Below are 17,875 nucleotides of genomic sequence, written 5' to 3'. Positions count from 1 at the left end.
AGACTCTTGACTGTGGGAGAGAACATACATACATACATATATATATATATATATATATATATACACACATATACACACACATACACACACATACACACACACACATATATTCATATTCTTTGTTGCTAGGATGAAGAGCCACCTCCTTTACCACTGAAAGGCATGTAGAATGAAAATGTTTTTGTCCTGTCTGGCTCAGGACACTGAGTGAAGTCTGAGACTCCTTTTGGAAGTTGGGGAGATTTTCTGCAAAGATGGACATGCACCTCATGGCGCTCTCTGGTGCTTCATTTGTCAGACAGTGTGGTCACCCCTGACTGCCCCAGGATAGGGTTCCCTATCCTGATAAACTTTGCACCACACAGAACTGAAGGGGCGAGAGCAAGGTCCGGTGTGGGTCTGGCACCTTCTTACCTCTGGTCCCTTCCCCACAGGGCAGCAGAACTTTGATCTCTTGGTGATCGGTGGGGGATCCGGTGGCCTAGCTTGTGCCAAGGAAGGTATGTAGCTTGTGTTTTGTGTCTCTTTTGGTGTGTTGGGGCTTCGAAGCGTTGGAGACTCCTAGGATAGGGTGGTGCTGTGCAGATGGGCCATTGTGTCCAGGAGCAGAATGTTCTAGGAACAGGTGTCCCCGCTAATCTGGAATCCACACCCATCCTGAGTCTGCTCTTTCCTGAGAGTGGTATAGTCCCATCCCTGTCTGTTTTTCATACATTTATTTTTATTGTTTTGAAATTATGTATATGATTGTGAGTGGAGTATATGATTGTGAGTGTAGGCGCTTGCAGACTCTAGAAGAGAGCACCAGATCCCCTGGAGCTGGAATTATGCAGTTGTGAGCCTTCTGACGTGAGTCCCAGGAACTGAAATCAGGCCCTTTGCAAGATTAGGCCTGCTCTCTTGCAAAGAGAGTTAGGGTTTTCCTGCTGTGAACAGTACTAAGGCATCGCTTTAGCCCCATACTTTTGTTTTTTTGTTTTGTTTTGTGTTTTGTTTTTCTGAGATGGTATTTTACTTGAATGAGCTAGAATTGACAGACAATAAACTGGTACATATTTATAGGGAATAGCGTGAGGTTAGGCCTGATCATAAATATCTGTTATACTAGCTATTCAGGAGGCTGAGGCAGGGGGAAGCACATGAGTCTAGGAGCTTGAGACCAGCTGGGGTGACATAGTAAGATTCTGTCTCAAAGTAAACAAGCAACAAAAATCAAGTGAGTAATCCGACAGGAGGGCGTGTCTGAAACACACCGTGTTACCTCCTTCTGTACCACAGTGAGGATGGAAACTGTGTCTGTGCTGCCTCTCATCAGTGTGTGGCTGCAAAACTATAGCCTTGTATTGACTGAGGTTTTGATTTTCATTCTTTTTTGTTTGTTTGTTTGTTTGTTTGGGTTGGGAGGGCAGTTCAAGGCAGGGTTTCGCTGTTTACCCTTGGCTGTCCTGGAACTCCCTTTGTAAACCAGACTGGCCTTAAACTCAGAGATTGGACTGTCTCTGCCTCCTGGGTGCTGGGGCTAAAAGTGTGCCCACCACGGCCTGGCTTTGACTTAGGTTCTTGCCTTAGATAGGGTTTTACTGCTGTGAACAGACACCATGACTCTCGTAAAAACATTCAGTTGGAACTGGCTTACAGGTTCAGAGGTTCAAACCATCATCATCAAGGTGGGAACTGAGAGTTCTACATCGTCTTCTGAAGGCTGTTATAAAGAGACTGACTTCCAGGCAGCTAGAATGAGGGTCTTAAAGCCCACGCCCACAGTGACACACCTATTCCAACAAGGCCACACCTCCTATTAGTGCCATTCCCTGGGCCAAGCATATTCAAACCATGTCCTGGATGCTGGCAATCTAAAGATAAAAAAAAAAAAAAAATCAGTAGAATTGACTCCTTCTGACATCTTTCCTTGGCTTATAGGTGGTGTCTCTCATGTCTTCATGGAGACTCCCTGTATCCTAATCTCTCCTTACAGTCTAGCAGTCAGTTGGCTAATAGACCATCCTGTAACCTCATTTAACTTTATGTCCAAATATAGCCATAATCCTTCGTACTGAAGGTAACACTATAGCATGGATTTGGGTGTGATAGAGTGGAGACACACTTTACAATGCCCAGCTTCCACAGACCACGGTAATTCTTTCTGCCTTTCTCTTCCTGTATCCCAAGGCAACCTCTGACCTGATTTTCCCACTGTAGGTTGGTTGTGGGTTGTAAACGTGTGAGCGAGTGCAGGAACCTTCAAAGGCCAGAGATGTCTGATCCCTTGAGGGCTAGAGTTCAAAAAGCTTGTAAGCTATCTGACATGAGTGCTGGGAATTGAACCTCAGTCCTTCAGAAGAACAGTATGTGCTTTTAGTCACTGGTCAATCTCTCCAGCCCCCAGCGTTGTTATTTTGAGTGTTGTGCTATTTACTGAGTGAATGTAGTTTGTTCATGTTTACTGTGGGTGACAGCAGCATGTGGAGAGCTCATATTTTGTTTATCTACTCACCTGCATGTGGGCATTTGTTTAAATGCGTTGTGACTGTTCTGTGTGTGTGTGTGTGTGTGTGTGTGTGTGTGTGTGTGTGTGTGTGTGTGTGCGTGTGTGTGCATTGTATGCCTGGTGGGCGTTTGTTTAAATGCGTTGTGACTGTTCTGTGTGTGTGTGTGTGTGTGTGTGTGTGTGTGTGTGTGTGTGTGTGTGCATTGTATGCCTGGTGGGCATTTGTTTAAATGCGTTGTGACTGTTCTATCTCTGTGTGTGTGTGTGTGTGTGTGTGTGTGTGTGTGTGTGTGTGTGTGTGCATTGTATGCCTGGTGCCTGTGTCCACTTAGGCTAGAAGATGTTGGATTCCCTGGAACTGGAGTTACAGATGGGTGTGAACTGCCATGTGGGTGCTGGGAACCAAACCTCTGGGAAAGCAGCCAGTGCCCTCATCTTTGTTGTCAACATTGGTGTTATGAACGTGTGTGTCTGTGTCTGTGTGGCTTTATCTCCAAATATAGTCATATTCTTTGGTACCGAGGGTTGTGAGTAACTTATGAATTTTAGCAGGAAGGCTACAGTTCAGTTCATTACTCTTCCCAGTTTCCTTTCCCCTTGTTTGGGTTTCTATGGGACAGGTTCTGATGTGGCCCTGGATGACCTAAAACTTGCTATATAGCTGAGTCTGGCCTTGAACTCCTGATCTTTTGCCTCAGCTTCCCACGTGCTTGGATTATAGATGTGCATGAAATTCTCTAGGGAAACTGGAGCAGCTCTCTCTCTCTCTCTCTCTCTCTCTCTCTCTCTCTCTCTCTCTCTCTCTCTCTTCCCCTCACTCCCTCCCTCCCTCCCTCCCTCTCTCCGCCCCCCCCCCCCACCTCTCTCTGCGGAAGACCTGGACTTGGTTCCCAGCATCTGTCAGGCCACTCCCAACTGCCTGTAACTCTAGTCACAGGGGATTCAGTACCCTCTTCTAGCCATGAGGTGCACACACTGCTGGCTCAGATGTGGGGGTGCATGGCTCCAATCCTGGCACTCAAGAAGCAGGCAGATCTGGGGTTGGGGATTTAACTCAGTGGTAGAGTGCTTGCCTAGCAAGCGCAAGGCCCTGGGTTCGGTCCTCAGCTCCAAAAAAAAAAAGAATTCAAATAAAGATAAAAATAAAATTGTTTTAAGACAGAGTCCAATTATGTGGCCCAGGTGGACCTCAGATTCTCAATCCTTCCGCCCACACCTCTGAAGTACTCAGGTTACAGGCGATCACCTCATTGTTTTGTTTTGGTTTTTATCCTTCTCTCATGCATTACATTCTGGCTGCAGTTTCCCCTCCCCTCCCCCAGCCTCCCCCACGCTACCCGTGCCCTACAGTTTTTACTGTGCAATTTTTTGGCTTGTTTCCTATTGCCATGCTAAAGCATTCTAACCAAAAGCCACTTGGGGAGGAAAGGTTTTAATTGGCCTGCACTTCAATGACACAGACCATCCGTCCTTGAGGAAAGTAGGGCAGGAGGTCAAGGCAGGAACCTGGAGGCAGGAAGTGGGACAGAGCCATTGAGGAGTGCTGCTTACTGGCTGGCTCCCTCTGGCCTGCTCAGCTAAGTTTCTTTTATAAGAAACCACAAGACGACCTGGCTAGGGATGGCACCGCCCACGGTGGTCCGGACTCTTCCATATCAATTACAAATCAAGAAAATACCCTCACAGACTTGTGAAAATATCCTACAGGCCAGTCCGATGGAGGCACTTTCTGAATTGAGGTTCCCTCTTCCCAGCTTTTATTAAACTGACAAGAACTAACCAGCATAATTGACCCTTTGTCACCCTCATACAGGAAGATATCACTGTCAAATCACAAACTTTCCTTTCTGTTTATCTCCACATTATGTTATGTGATATTATGTTAATATCACAGTGTCAAAGTCAATACAATGTTAAAAGCTCCAGTCTTTAAAAATGTCAATACTTTAAAAGTTCAAGTCCTCTTTTAAGATCTAATAGTTCTTGGAAAGTTCAAAGTCTTTCAACATCAGGCTCCTATAAAATAAAAAAGTTACATTCTTATTCCAAGAGGGAGGGACCAGGGCACGGTTACAATTAGATCAAAGCAAAACCAACATCCAGCAGTATAAATCAAACCCTGTAACTCATTGTCCAAGGTCTGGGGCTCACTCAGGATCGCTGGGCTCTAAAGGGCTTAAGCACTTCCACCTCTCCAGCTCTGCCCTCCACACACACAGGCCTTCTGGTAGGCTCGCAACATGCAATGGCTTTTCCAACCTGAAGCTTCAAACAGACACTGCTACAGTCCTCCCAAAACAGCATGGTCAGGTCCCCACAGCAATAGCTCACAGTCCTCATATTGAATTCTGTTTCCTGTTTGCTTTCTGCTGCTATAAAACATTCCAATCAAAAGGAACTTGGGGGCTGGAGAGATGGCTCGGTGGTTAAGAGCACTGACTGCTTTTCCAGAGGTCCTGAGTTCAAATCCCAGCAACCACATGGTGACTCACAGCCATCTGTAATGGGATCTGATGCCCTCTTCTGGCGTGTCTGACAGCTACAGTGTACTCATATATAATAAATGAGTCTTTTTAAAAAAAATAAAAGGAACTTGGAGGAAAAGGCTTTATTTGGCTTACACTTCCATGTCGCTGTCTGTCTTTAGGGAAGCAGGGCCAGAGCTCAAGGCAGGAACCTGGAGGCAGGAACTGAATGAAGCAGAGGCTGCTGAGAAGGGCTGCTTACTGGATTGCTCCCCTGGGCCTGCTCACTTTGCTTTTTTTTTTTTTCTCTTTTTCTTTTTCTTTCAAAGATTTATTTATTTATTTTATATGAGTCCATTGTAGCTGTATTCAGACAGCTTCAGAAGAGGGCATCAGATCTCATTACAGATGGTTGTGAGCTTCTGTGTGGTTGCTGGGAATTGAACTCAGGACCTCTGGAAGAGCAGTCAGATCTAACCACTGAGCCATCTCTCCAGCCCCCACTTTACTTCTTAATATACTCCAGAACCGTTATGGGTGGCCCAACTCACAGTGGGTTGGTTCTTCCCACAGCAATCATTAATGGAAAAAACATCCCACAGACTGGCTGTCTTAGTTGGGGTTTTATTGCAGTGAAGAGACACCATGACCAAGGCAACTCTTATGAAGACAGTGTTTAATTGGGGCTGGCTTACAGTTTTCAGAGGTTCAATCCATTATTATCATCAGGGTGGGAAGCATGGCAGCTTGCAGGCAGACATGGAGTTGGAGAGGTAGCCCAGAGTTGATCCGCAGGCAGCAAGGAGGAGACTGTGTGCGTGGCTTGAGCATATGTGAGACCTCAAAGCCCACCCCACAGTGACACACTTCCTCCAACAAAGCCACACTTCCTAATAATGCATAACCGCCATCATTTAGATAATTTTCATCTCCACCTGGGTACCTCTCATTATTGTTACTATTATTGTAGTTATTATTATTATTACTCATTAGTAATCACCCTCCCCAGTTTTTCATCCCATCTCTTCCCTGAGCCTTGTACCCACTACTTTCTGTCTTAGTGGCTTTGCTGCTTCTCCTTACTTCATATCAATGGGACCCTGTGATCTTTGCCGTTTCTTTCACTTGTTGGGGCATCATCCATGGTCATTCATGATACATCGTGTCTCAAGACTTTCCTTTTTATGCTGAGTAATGTCATACATTCCCTTCAACCCCAATTCCCCACCTCAGCTCTGCCTGACAGGTGTTCCGTGTGTGTCGCAGCCACTCTGTCAGTGGCTGACATCGTGTGCTATAAGTCTAGACTTGGTTGCTTGCCCTGAACATCCAACAGTCGGTGGGAGCAGGAACTCTGGCAGTGGGGCATCCTAGCACTGCCTCAGTGTGGGGCGTGAACACTGGAGTCTTCAAAGAGGCTGCAGGCCTCCTGCCTGCAGGCAGCGAGCTGGGTGGGTCCCAGGAAGGGCTGGTGCAAAGCTGGTGGGCAGCTGCGTGGGTGTAGGGAAGGAACCAGGACACCCTCCTGCCTCTGTGCTCAGGGACTGGACAGGACCCCTACCTCCTGGGTCTCATAGGCTCCTGGGAAGCTCTGTGCCAGTTTCCTGCTGTGCTCACCTGCAGATGTCCTTGTCATTTCAGCGGCTCAGCTGGGAAGGAAGGTGGCTGTGGCTGACTATGTGGAACCCTCTCCCCGAGGTAGGCAGCCCAGACAGGAGCCATGACTCCTAGGGGGAAGGTAGGAGAGTAGGGACATGGGACGCAGCTCACGTTCAGCTTACACTGAAGTCATACACTCATAGTCCCACAGAGTGTCCCGCTCAACATACAAACATTTCTACAACATTGTTATTTTAAAATGATGGCGAGATGGCTCAGTGGTCAAGAGCACTGGCTGCTCCTCCAGAGGACTGAGATTTGATTTCCACCTGATGGCTCATGGCTATAACTTCAGTCCCAGAGGATCTGACACTCTCTTCTGGCCCCCGTGAGCACTGCACATATGTGGCTTACACACATATATGTACACAAAACACTCATACAGAAAAATAATAAAATGTTAAAAAAATTTTAATTAAAAAATTTATTTTATGTACATTGTTGTTTTGCTTGTGTGTGTGTGAGGGAATCAGATCCCCTGAACAGGAGTTAAAGACCGCTGTGAGCTGCCTTGTGGGTGCTGGGAATTGAACCTGGGTCCTCTGGAAGAGGAACTAGTGCTCTTAACCGCTGAGCCATTGCTCCAGCATCTCAATTTTTAAGAAAACGACTCTGAGTATAGACACAGGGAGCAAATCCACATGGGAAGGCTCACTGGGGCTGAGTTCAAGTCACACAATAGAAGGTCCCTAAGGCATTCTGAGCCTGTAAAATGAAAGCCTCTGGTACTCCCTACATGGGGATTCAAATCCACCCCTACCAGGGCCTGGGTGACTTGGTAACAGAATACTTCCCTAGCGTATGCAAAGGCTTGGGTTCTGACCCCTGCAACACAAGTACACATGCATAGACACACGTACGTGTACACACATATATATCCATACACACATATATATGCTTTTTCTGATATTCCAGGCACCAAATGGGGCCTTGGTGGCACCTGTGTCAACGTGGGCTGCATACCCAAGAAGCTGATGCATCAGGCCGCACTGCTGGGGGGCATGATCAGAGATGCTCAGCACTACGGCTGGGAGGTGGCCCAGCCTGTCCAGCACAACTGGTAAGGAGCCCTTGCTGTGGGGTCCCCTTGAGAGGAGAGATTTGCTCTCTGCCACTCATCTGCAACTGTGAGCTTTTCTACCTGGCCTCTTTGTTCCCCAAAATAATGACTCTGAGACTTCATATATATGAATAAAAGCCCTGACTTGCTCCCTGACTTAACTACCTGTAAGTCCCACCACTTAGCTAGTTACTTCTCTTCAGGTTTAGGAGAGTCTGGGTGAATCTCCCTTCCCCCACCTACTGGAAGTCCCACCTCCTATTTCCTGTCTCAGTTCATTGGCCATAGGCTTTTTTTATTGACAGGTGATGCTTCTGTACAGTTCACAAGAGATTTTTCTTTACTCTCATCCCAGGGAACATCTCTAGTCCTGGCTCAGCTGGGCCAGCTTGCCATACACTTCTGGTGACGAAGGTGGAGCATGCTAAATTCCTTGGGGAAAAGAGAGAGCCCAGGATTCCATAGCCCCAAACCCCAGTCAGAGATAGGCAGCCATGGAGGACGAGTGTCAGACTTTAGTCCCTTCAACATGTCTGCAAAATGGGTATGGTGGTGCACACTTTTCCAGATTCAGAAGGCTGAGAAAGGAGGATCTGAAGCTTGAGGCCAGCCTGGGCTACTTAGAGAAACCTTGCCTCCCTCCAAAAAATAAAGTTTCCACACCTCAACTTCCTGATAGTCATGGGGTACATGGTTTTTTCTCACTGCCTCAATGAACGCTGCAGGCAACTCCGCTGCTGTGGGTTTCATGTTTTTTTTTGTGTGTGTCAACAGGAAGGCAATGGCCGAAGCCGTGCAAAACCATGTGAAGTCCTTGAACTGGGGTCATCGTGTCCAACTGCAGGACAGGTATCGAAACTCTCAGTACCCAGTGGCCATGTGATGTGGCACAGGCACCACCTTCCTAGCCTTCTTGTGGTCATTCTGTACCCCTGGTAGTAATTACACGAGAGTTCTCATGGGGATGCCACAGAAGCCTGGAACTGACAGTAAAGGAGGGGTGTGCTGGCTGAATGTTTGGAGCTGGCGAGAGAGTGAGAGGCAGGAGAGGCCTCAGGCCTGAGGCTGTGAATGGAACTGGGTGGGTTGATGAGCAGTGACAGGCTGGCCACCCTGGAGCAAGCCACTGTGTCCCTTCACAGTTTAGAGCATGGAGCCTGGTGAGCCCCAAGTCAGGCAGCAAAGGATCTGAGGGGCAGGTATTTCTGCTCATGTGCTCCTGCATGTATGTCTGTGTCCCACCCGTGTGCCTGGTGCCTACAAAGGGATGTTGGGTCCCCAGGAACTGGAATGACAGGTGGTTGTGAGCCACCTTACGGGTGCTGGGACTTAAACCCAGTGCTCTGGAAGAACAGCCAGTGAGTGCTTTTAACCACTGAAGAGGTCCAGTGTGGCATGCTCACTATGTGTCTGTGTTACTAAGACTCTTTCTTGATTGCCAAGATAAGTGAAAGCCGGACCAGAGAGGGAGGGAGAGGGACCCGGACACTGACTACCGCTGCTACTATGTGGCCTTTGAGATGGGAGGATGGGTCACTGCTTACCACATGCCTGTTACACCGTGCCACAGCCTCACCATGCCTGCTCTCCTGGCCTCCTCTGTGCTTAAGTATATTTGGTAGGCACTTCAGTTCCCATGGGACTTCCTCTTGGAGGCCTGGTTCCCTCCCTCTGCCAGACACAGCTTGGGCTTTCTGGATGTACCAAGCATGGCTCTATCCCTATTTTGACATCTGTGGTTGCCATGTCTCAGGGACCCGAGTGACAGGCAAGGTGTTCTGGCTTCCAGTGTGCTTTCCCACTTACTTGTCCCAGTCTGGCCGCAGGCAGCTGGCCCTGGGCTGGAGCTGTTTCTTCTTTCTTGCTCATTAAAAGATCTTTACATGTGTTTGTTTATGTTGTGTATGTGTGCTGCCCAGCTCCAACTCTGCCTCCCAGCAGCCCGCATGGCCCTACCTGTCTAACCAGCCCCGGAGGCTGAGTCTGCAGAGGAAGTGTTTGAAGAATCTTAATTTTAGAGACAGGCATGGTGGTGGTGCATACCTGTAATCCTGGTTTACAGGCTCTGTGGAGGTGGGGGCCGGAAGATCAGGGGTTCAGAGTCATCCTTGGCCACATAGTGACTGTGCCAACTGGACACAAGGTAGAGCCATTTGAGAGGAAGGAACATTGATTGGCATTGCCCTCATAAGATTGGGCGTAGGCGTCTTTTTCTCTTCTTTTTCTTGCCCCTTCCTCTTGTCTCATTCCCCCATTAAATCTCACCACATGGGAAAAAAAAAAAAAAAAAAAAAAAAGATTGGGCGTAGGCAAGCCTGTAGGGCATTTTCTTAATCGGTGTTTGACAGGGGAGGGCTCAGCCCATTGTGGGTGGTGGCATATACCTTTAGTCCCAACCCTTGGGAGGTGTATCTGTGAGTTCAAGGCCAGCTTGGTCTACATAGTGAAGCCAGGGCTATAAAGAAACCCTGTCTCGAAACAACAGCAACCAAAACAAAACAAAAAACATCAAAAAACCAAACAAGAGAGTAACCTGAGCAAGCCACAGGAGCACGCCGGTACTCAGCACCTGTGCGTGGTCAGTGCATCAACTCCTGCCTCTGAGTTCTCGCCCCGACTCTCTTCAGTGATAAACAGTGATGGGAAAGTGTAGGGAAAATAAGTCCTTTCCTGCCCAAGTTGCTTTTGGTCACGGTGTTTCTTCAGGAATAGAAACTCTAACTTAGGGGTTTGAGGCCTGGAAAACACGAGACCCTGTCTCAGAAAAGAAAAGAGAAAAGACAATCTTATCTTTATGTTGCAGGAAAGTCAAGTACTTTAACATCAAAGCCAGCTTTGTCAACGAGCACACAGTTCACGGTGTCGACAAAGCCGGGAAGGTGGTAAGTGTCCATCAGCCTGCCTCTCAGGGTTCCTGTGGCACCCGATTCCAGTTTTGTTTGACCTGGGTGTTGATCTGGTGTTAACAGCTGCCTTTGAAGTCACACTTCTTCAGAGTTATTCAACAGCTGGATGCAGTCGCCAAGCCGGAGAGCCCAGCACTGGGAAGGCAGAAACAGAATCTTGAGTCCTAGACCAGTCCTGGGCTATATAGTGGGACCATGTCTCCTCAACAGAGGCACATGTACACACATGGAAACAGATACATGCACGCACAGGCATGTGCACACACACAGACACATGTATGCACAGGCACATGCATGTACACACAAATACACACATGCATGCACACACAGACACATACAGACGAGCATAAACATGCACACAGACTTGTGCACACACAGATATGTGCAAAGACACGTGCAGACATATATACACACACAGACTCAGACATAGATTGAATAGAGGTGGGGGTGCAGTTTAGTGGCAGACTTGTGCACACAGACTTGCGCACACAGACCTGTGTACGGACACATGCAGACAGACACACACATACAGACGCAGACATAGATTGAATAGAGGTGGGGTGCAGTTTAGTGGCAGACTTGTGTACACACAGACTTGTGCACGGACACATGCAGACAGACATACACACACAGACGCAGACATAGACTGAATAGAGGTGGGGTGCAGTTTAGTGGCCTCCCTAACCTGAGCTAGATCAGTCTTTAGCTACACGCACCCCTTATTAAGCAGTTCAAATGCCACAGCTGGCCGTCCTGCAGTTTGGGGTGAGAGTCACTCCCTTCCTGCAGTGTTTGTGGGGCTCTGAGAAGGCAGTATTTGCAAAGGCCTTATACACTGTGGAGTGTCTGGAGCCGGAACACCTCACTACCCCTTCTGCCTGGCCCTCCTGTTGAGTGGACGTTGTGAGATCCCTGCTCTGTGACTTATGACATACGGGTAGAACGTCCCGCTACAGTAGAAACTGCCACCCCAGCTACCACAGGCATCTGAGCTCCTTGGCAGTCGACCATTCACTGTTTGACTATGATTCTGTTTATCCCCAGACTCAGCTTTCAGCCAAGCACATAGTCATCGCTACAGGAGGACGGCCGAAGTACCCCACACAGGTAAGTGGCTTGCTGTACCCTCATTCCTCTGCACTTTGCCATTTTCAGGCCTCCCTGAATCTATGCCACAGGGTGGTGGCTCAGGGCCACTGCACAATGCGGGCTCCCGGGCCGTGTCCTCTCTCCTCCCTCAGTGTTTAGCTGTGTTGTCCAGGCTGCTTCCGATCATCTGGGGTCCATGTTTGTCCACCTCAGCCTCCCAAGTTAGCTGTGACTGAAATGTGTGGTGGGTGTCACACCTGGCCTCCATTGCCAGTTGCTTTCCTAACTTCAGAACGCCAGGGCCTTAATCCAGTCTTACCCTTCGCCTTCCTCTGTCCCCCTCACCAGAAATTAATTCTTTTTGGGGGGCACAATGCTTCAATACATTTTTAGTGGTTCTTCCCATTCCTTCCATCTCTAGATCCTTTTCAGAAATTCCAAGCTGGTTCTTTGCTACAACTTCCTGGTTTCTAGATTCCAGGGGCCTCATACAAGTGCATATGACATACGTGCTTGGTGTTGGTTTATTTTATCAGCATAATGTGCTCAGTGTTTAACCCTACATGTATCAGAGTCTTCTTTTTTAAGACTGCATACTATTCCATTTTATGCAAACACTGCCTTTTGTTAATCCGCCTGGCCCTCCTCAAATGCCTCAGTTGCTTCCTCTTTGTAGCTGTCATGAATCATGATGTGCTGTGAGCACCCGTGTGAAAGGTCTTTCTGGAGTTTGTTTGAGCTTCTCTTGGGTATTTATTAAGAACAGAACAAGGTCATTAGCTCATTTGGCTTAATCTTTTGAGAGATCACTAGCTTGTTTTCCAGTGAGGCCATATTTATCCCCCTGCAACTGTATCTAGAAGTCAGTTTCTTATTTCCTCCCATACCTCAGGCTTTTGGTTGAAAGCAGAATATTTCAAGTATTATTACGTATGACTCCCCACTGGGATCTACCCATTGCTACGGTGACTTCTCTGAGCTGGTTTTGTGAAACCTTTCTTTTTCGTCATGTGTGGTCACTGGAGTCTATCTAGGCCTCTTATTGCCGGCGAAGGACTGCAGGGGTTTCCTTTAAAATCAGGAGCCACACAGTCTTTGCCTGCCTGTAGGAGCCATTAGTCCATACTGCGTTCTTTCTGCATGACTGCATCGTAGCTCTGATCAAGAGGATGGGACTTCTGCCCCTGCCTTCCTGGGCAGGCTGCATGCTTGAGAAAGAGCCCAGCACCAGACATAACGTGCAGTCACCTCCCATCCCCAGAGACACAACCTGAAGATAGATATCCAACATGGAAGCTCGCTCGTCCTGGGACTGAGTTATTTCTGCCAAATGGAGGCTGCTTTTTCAGGCAATGGCAGTCTTATTGCATGAGTCCTCTCTTCCTCCATAGGTCAAAGGAGCCCTGGAACACGGAATCACAAGTGATGACATCTTCTGGCTGAAGGAGTCCCCTGGGAAAACGTAAGGCCTGGGGTATGTTGTGCTGGTGTATCTGCTTTCTTCTCCTACTGGAGCCATAAGGCCATTCTCTAACAGAAGGAATGGCAGCCCTTTGCAGACCCTTTGCAGGGCTGTACGTTCCCCGTGTGCCATGACTATCTCGGAGGGTAGTGAGTGTTACAGAGTCAGCTGTTCATGACACAGGGCAGTGGCTGTCAGCCCTGGTATAGCAAATCATCTCCTCTCCTGTCTGCTTTGTGCATTGAGCATGCTCTAAGCTATGGCCAAGTGTGGAGGTGAGAACACGTGTGCTAAATGTGCCAGCCTGCCCAGAGGATACTGGATGCGGCCAGCTCCAGTTGTGTCGTGCAGACTTTCTGCTTGTAAGGACCAGAGTGGCCACAAGAGGGCGGCAGAGGCTTGCTTGATAGCTGTTCATCGCCTTGTGCATTTCCAAGCAAACTAGTGGGAAACAGTAACAGTGGTGGACTGGCGTGTGCACTTGAGTGTGCACGGGTACACATATGTATACTTGTAAATATGTGCATACATGTAGGTATAAATGGTGTGCATGTTGGAGTGTGAGGATTTGATGTGTATGGACTTATTTCAGAGAGTACAGAGCCCCAATTTCTATGTGTTAGAGCGGGTGAAAGACACTGCCCCCTACACCCATGGTACTTGGGATTGAACCTAGGGCTTCGCTAATGCTAGGCAAGCACTCTGTCTTGGACTCTATATTCCCAGCTCCAAGCCCCTTTTTGTTGTTGTTGTCTCAAGACAGGGTCTCTGTATAGATCTGAGTGCCCTGGGGTTTGCTATGCAAACCACACTGACCTCAAACTCACAGAGCTTCACCTGCCTCTGTCTCCCAGGCTCGAAGATTAAAGGTGTAGGTGCCTCATCCTGCCTAGCTGTCAGGATCCTTAAAAGCAAGCAAAACTGAACAAACAGAAAAGCAAAAGAAAACCAAACACTTATTATTGCGTGTAGGCGTGACCATGGTGTGTGTGTGTGTGTCTGTGTGTGTGTGTGTGTGTGTGTGTGTGTGTGTGCGCGCGCGCGCGCGTGCACGTGCTCATGTGCTCACCCACGTGCACGTGCTCATGTGCTCACCCACGTGCACAATGCATTTGTGACAGTCAGTTCTGCACACCAGTGCTTGTGCCCTTGCACTGGGCCAGCTCATCTGGCCCACATTGTTTGTCTGTCTGTTTAGTGTAGGGTTGTGCATATGGAGGCCGGAGGACAACTTACAGGAGTCGATGTTCTTCTACCCTGTGGGTTCAGAGGTCAAGATCAGGCTGTCCAGCTGGTCGTTAGCACCTTTTCCTGTTGAGCTGTGCCATTGCCCAGCTTCTGTCCTCTGAGGCAAACGCTCACAGAACTTACACCAGCTTTGAACTCACAGTGTGAGCTTCTGATCCCTCTGTCTGTACAACTGGTCTCTGCAGTTACAGGCACGCTCCTGGCTGCTTTTTCCTTAAAAACAACAACAGCGGAGCATTTCTTTTATTGCTTTATTTATCTATACATACACACATACACTTATGGTATGTCACATGTACAAGTTAGAGGACAACCTTCAAAAACCGATCTGTCCTTCCACCATGTGGGCTCTGGGTATGGAACGTGGGCATCAGGCCTGCAGCATGTGCTTCACTTGTCAGCCAGCTGCCCGGCCCTTCCTGCGTTTTTATGGCCGACACATAGTGCATCTCACATCTTGTTTACCTGCTCATCCACGGTCAGCCAGTGTGAATGGCGTTGCTGTGAAGGATACACAGATGTCTACCTGACTTTTGCTCTCCACTCTCTTGAGCGTGACAGTGAAATTGTTGGTCTGGAAGGGGATTATGTTTATCAGACTTCCTACAGGTGGTATCCCCACGGGTGGTGTCCACGGGTGGTACACCAGGGTCCATGTCGCTGCATGTTCACATTTGAAGAGCAATGACCTTAGATGGTTTATATATACCTAATAAGGAAGTCTCTCCTAAAAGCAGAAAAGTGGAGTCTAAGGGACTTCGCTGACAGGCTGGCTGCAACCTGTTCCTTGTGTGCTGCTGCCGGTCTCCCCTCCTTCCCACAACTGGGCACTGGCAACTTTTTTTCTTTTAAGATTTATTTATTTATTGTATATAAGTACACTGTAGCTGTCTTCAGACACACCAGAAGAGGGCATCGGATCTCATTACAGATGGTTGTGAGCCACCATGTGATTGCTGGGAATTGAACTCGGGACCTCTGGAAGAGCAGTCAGTGCTCTCAACCTCTGAGCCATCTCTGCAGCCCAAGCTTTTTTTTTTTCTTAAGATGCAGAATGGACTGTCCTTCTTCTCATTCCCAATGTGTGACCATAACCGTGACCCACAGTTCCTCCCTCACCCTGACTCATGATAACGTCTACTGGATCACCAGACTGTGATCTGCCTTGTTTGTTTTCTGAGACAGGTTTTCTCTGTGTAGCTCTGGCTGTCCTGGAACTCACTCTGTAGACCAGGCTGTCCTCTGCCTCTTGAGTTCTGGGATTAAAGGTGTGTGAAACCACTGCCACTACGATTTACCTTTTGTAAAAAGATTATTTATCTGTATGAGTATTTTGTCTGTCTGTCCTTCTTTCTGTTTGTTATTACTGCATAATACCTGATACCCATGGAGGTCATGAGAGGGCATCAGGTCACCTGGAACTGGATTTATGGGTGGTTGTGAGCCACCCTATGGGTGCAGGGACTGCAACCCCAGTCCTCTGCAAGAGCAGCCAGTGCTCTAAAGCACTGAGCCATCTCTCCAGCCCCTGCCTTTTGTCTTCTGACTTTTTTGAATACGTATTTATCTAGGTTTTTAAAATTACTTTTATTATTTTACAGTCCAGTCATTACCCTCTCCCAGTTTTATGCATTCATTTTTAGACAGCCTCAGAATGGAGCCTAGCTGGTCTGAAACTCACTAAGCTGCCCAGGTTGACCTCAAACTTGTAATCTTCCTGCCTCGGCTAACCAAGTATGTAGCACCACTACCCCTATTTCTCAGATTCTTCTTATTTTTTAAATTTATTTTCAGAGCTGAGGACCAAACCCAGGCCCTTACACATCCTATGAAATGCTCTACGAGGCATTCCCACCCAAAGTTTTAATTTTTATGTCAGTAATTAGCACTGTCTTTTATGCCATAATAATTTCTAGGTGTGGAAAGATACGGACTTCGCCCAGGGCTTAGTACCAGGAAACAGGTCTCTCCTACTGAGCCCCAGTTCCAGCCCCTTGTCTGTTTTTCTAGCTTTGTCTGTCTGCTACGTTGAACACACTTTGATTCCACGGGTCATCTTTTTGTGTATTTCCTGGCCTCCTCCGAAACTCAGAGTGGCTCTGTGTGGATAACCTTGTGGTCCTTGGCCTTGTATCTGGCTGGGTGCCCCTCCCCCCATCTCTTCTTTATCTTCCAGCTGGTTCAAATATCAGAGATGGCCCTGTGTTGCACACCATAAAGATTCTTTGTAACTTATAGATGTACAAATGGTTTCTTTCCCCTTCAGATGTAACCTAACTCTCTCTTTGCTCTTAATGGCTTTTAGATTTATGACATGTTCAGAAGGGCCTGTCCCACCTCCAGCATGGTTTTCGGTTTGGTTTGGTTTTTAGTCACCTCTGGCTGGATGTTTTTTTATGTTTGGGGCCTGGTCGCCTTGCCTGTGGAGTGGGATTGCTACAGTGCCTGCGTACCCCACTGCCTGTCTGCAAACAGTGCTGTTCTTCATAGCTGCTAAGCCTGCCTCACTCCCTCTCTGTTTCCTTTGCCCTGGTTCTTTGGGTGCCTCTTATTCCCTTGCCTTCCCATAATGCTCTGTGCTGGACCCGACATGAGCAACACTGGAGCTGCAGTGACCCTGGGAGCAAGCTCTCCCTGCCTCTCTCTTGTCTAGCCTGGGCCCCTTCCTGGGCTCAAGTTGTTATGTGTCTGAAGGCCATGTCTCCAAAGACCAGAATTCTCCCGAGTTCTAGTCAGAACCATTTCTGGGAAGCTGACCCAGTGCTATGCAACAGTGTAGCCCAGCAAGAGAGCACCCCCCAACTCCCATCCCCAGTAGCCTAGGGGTGGGACCTCTCCCCTGTGACTCTTTGCGGGGGGAACAGGACAGCCAGCTCAGCTGGTAAGATATGACCGTAGATATTTTAGTCAGGAACAAAACTGCAATGCTTATTTTCTTCAGAAAAAATTTTTTTCTTAGAGTTTTTTTTTAAGCTCCTTCGTGTAGATGGAATCTAGGTATGTTATTGTTTAAGAAAAAAGTGTTGTGGTGCATCAGTCACCCGTTTAGTTCTGAGCATGATTTATGTGAGGAAATGGTTTTTTTTTTTTTTTTTTTTTTTTAAATTAAGCTGGAGATCTATCCCTGTAGGATGCTTCTGTGAAAATGCGGCTTTGTCCAGGCTGCTAATGCAAGTTGTAACAGTGCGGCAGGGAGGCAGTGTTTACATGTTACATTCCTCTGTGCAGTCAAAATAAGCCTGCAGGGTCTACAGTAGCATTTCTGTATTTTATCAGCTTGGGCTGGGGCAGAGGGGGAGGCCCTGCTCACACTTGGAGGGGCTGTTTCTGCTAGATTTATTTGCCTTATAAATATCCCCTGTGTTTATTTTAACTCGCCTTTAAAATGGAGCTGAAACTAATATGGATCCCAGGGCTGTCCCTATGGCCCCAGGGTGCCTTCCAGAGCCGGGTGACACTTTGACATGGCTCATCTAGGAGGCCAGGTCAGCGGCCGAG

General features: G+C 47.9%; 1 protein-coding gene across 1 annotated transcript in view; it reads left to right on the top strand.

Moving 5' to 3' along the window:
- Positions 1-17,875, top strand: part of Txnrd2 (thioredoxin reductase 2) — a 48,155-nt gene that overhangs the window by 1,460 nt on the left and 28,820 nt on the right. The window contains exons 2-8 of the mRNA NM_022584.3: positions 435-500; positions 6,595-6,651; positions 7,528-7,672; positions 8,447-8,521; positions 10,476-10,554; positions 11,623-11,685; positions 13,059-13,129. Coding sequence (NP_072106.1) covers positions 435-500; positions 6,595-6,651; positions 7,528-7,672; positions 8,447-8,521; positions 10,476-10,554; positions 11,623-11,685; positions 13,059-13,129 — 556 coding nt within the window. The remainder of the gene's footprint in view (positions 1-434; positions 501-6,594; positions 6,652-7,527; positions 7,673-8,446; positions 8,522-10,475; positions 10,555-11,622; positions 11,686-13,058; positions 13,130-17,875) is intronic.

Source organism: Rattus norvegicus, chromosome 11, assembly GCF_036323735.1.
Source record: "Rattus norvegicus strain BN/NHsdMcwi chromosome 11, GRCr8, whole genome shotgun sequence".
NCBI classification, from domain to species: domain Eukaryota; kingdom Metazoa; phylum Chordata; class Mammalia; order Rodentia; family Muridae; genus Rattus; species Rattus norvegicus.
Note: the sequence above shows the minus strand (reverse complement) of the source record. Positions and strands in the feature narration are given on the sequence as shown.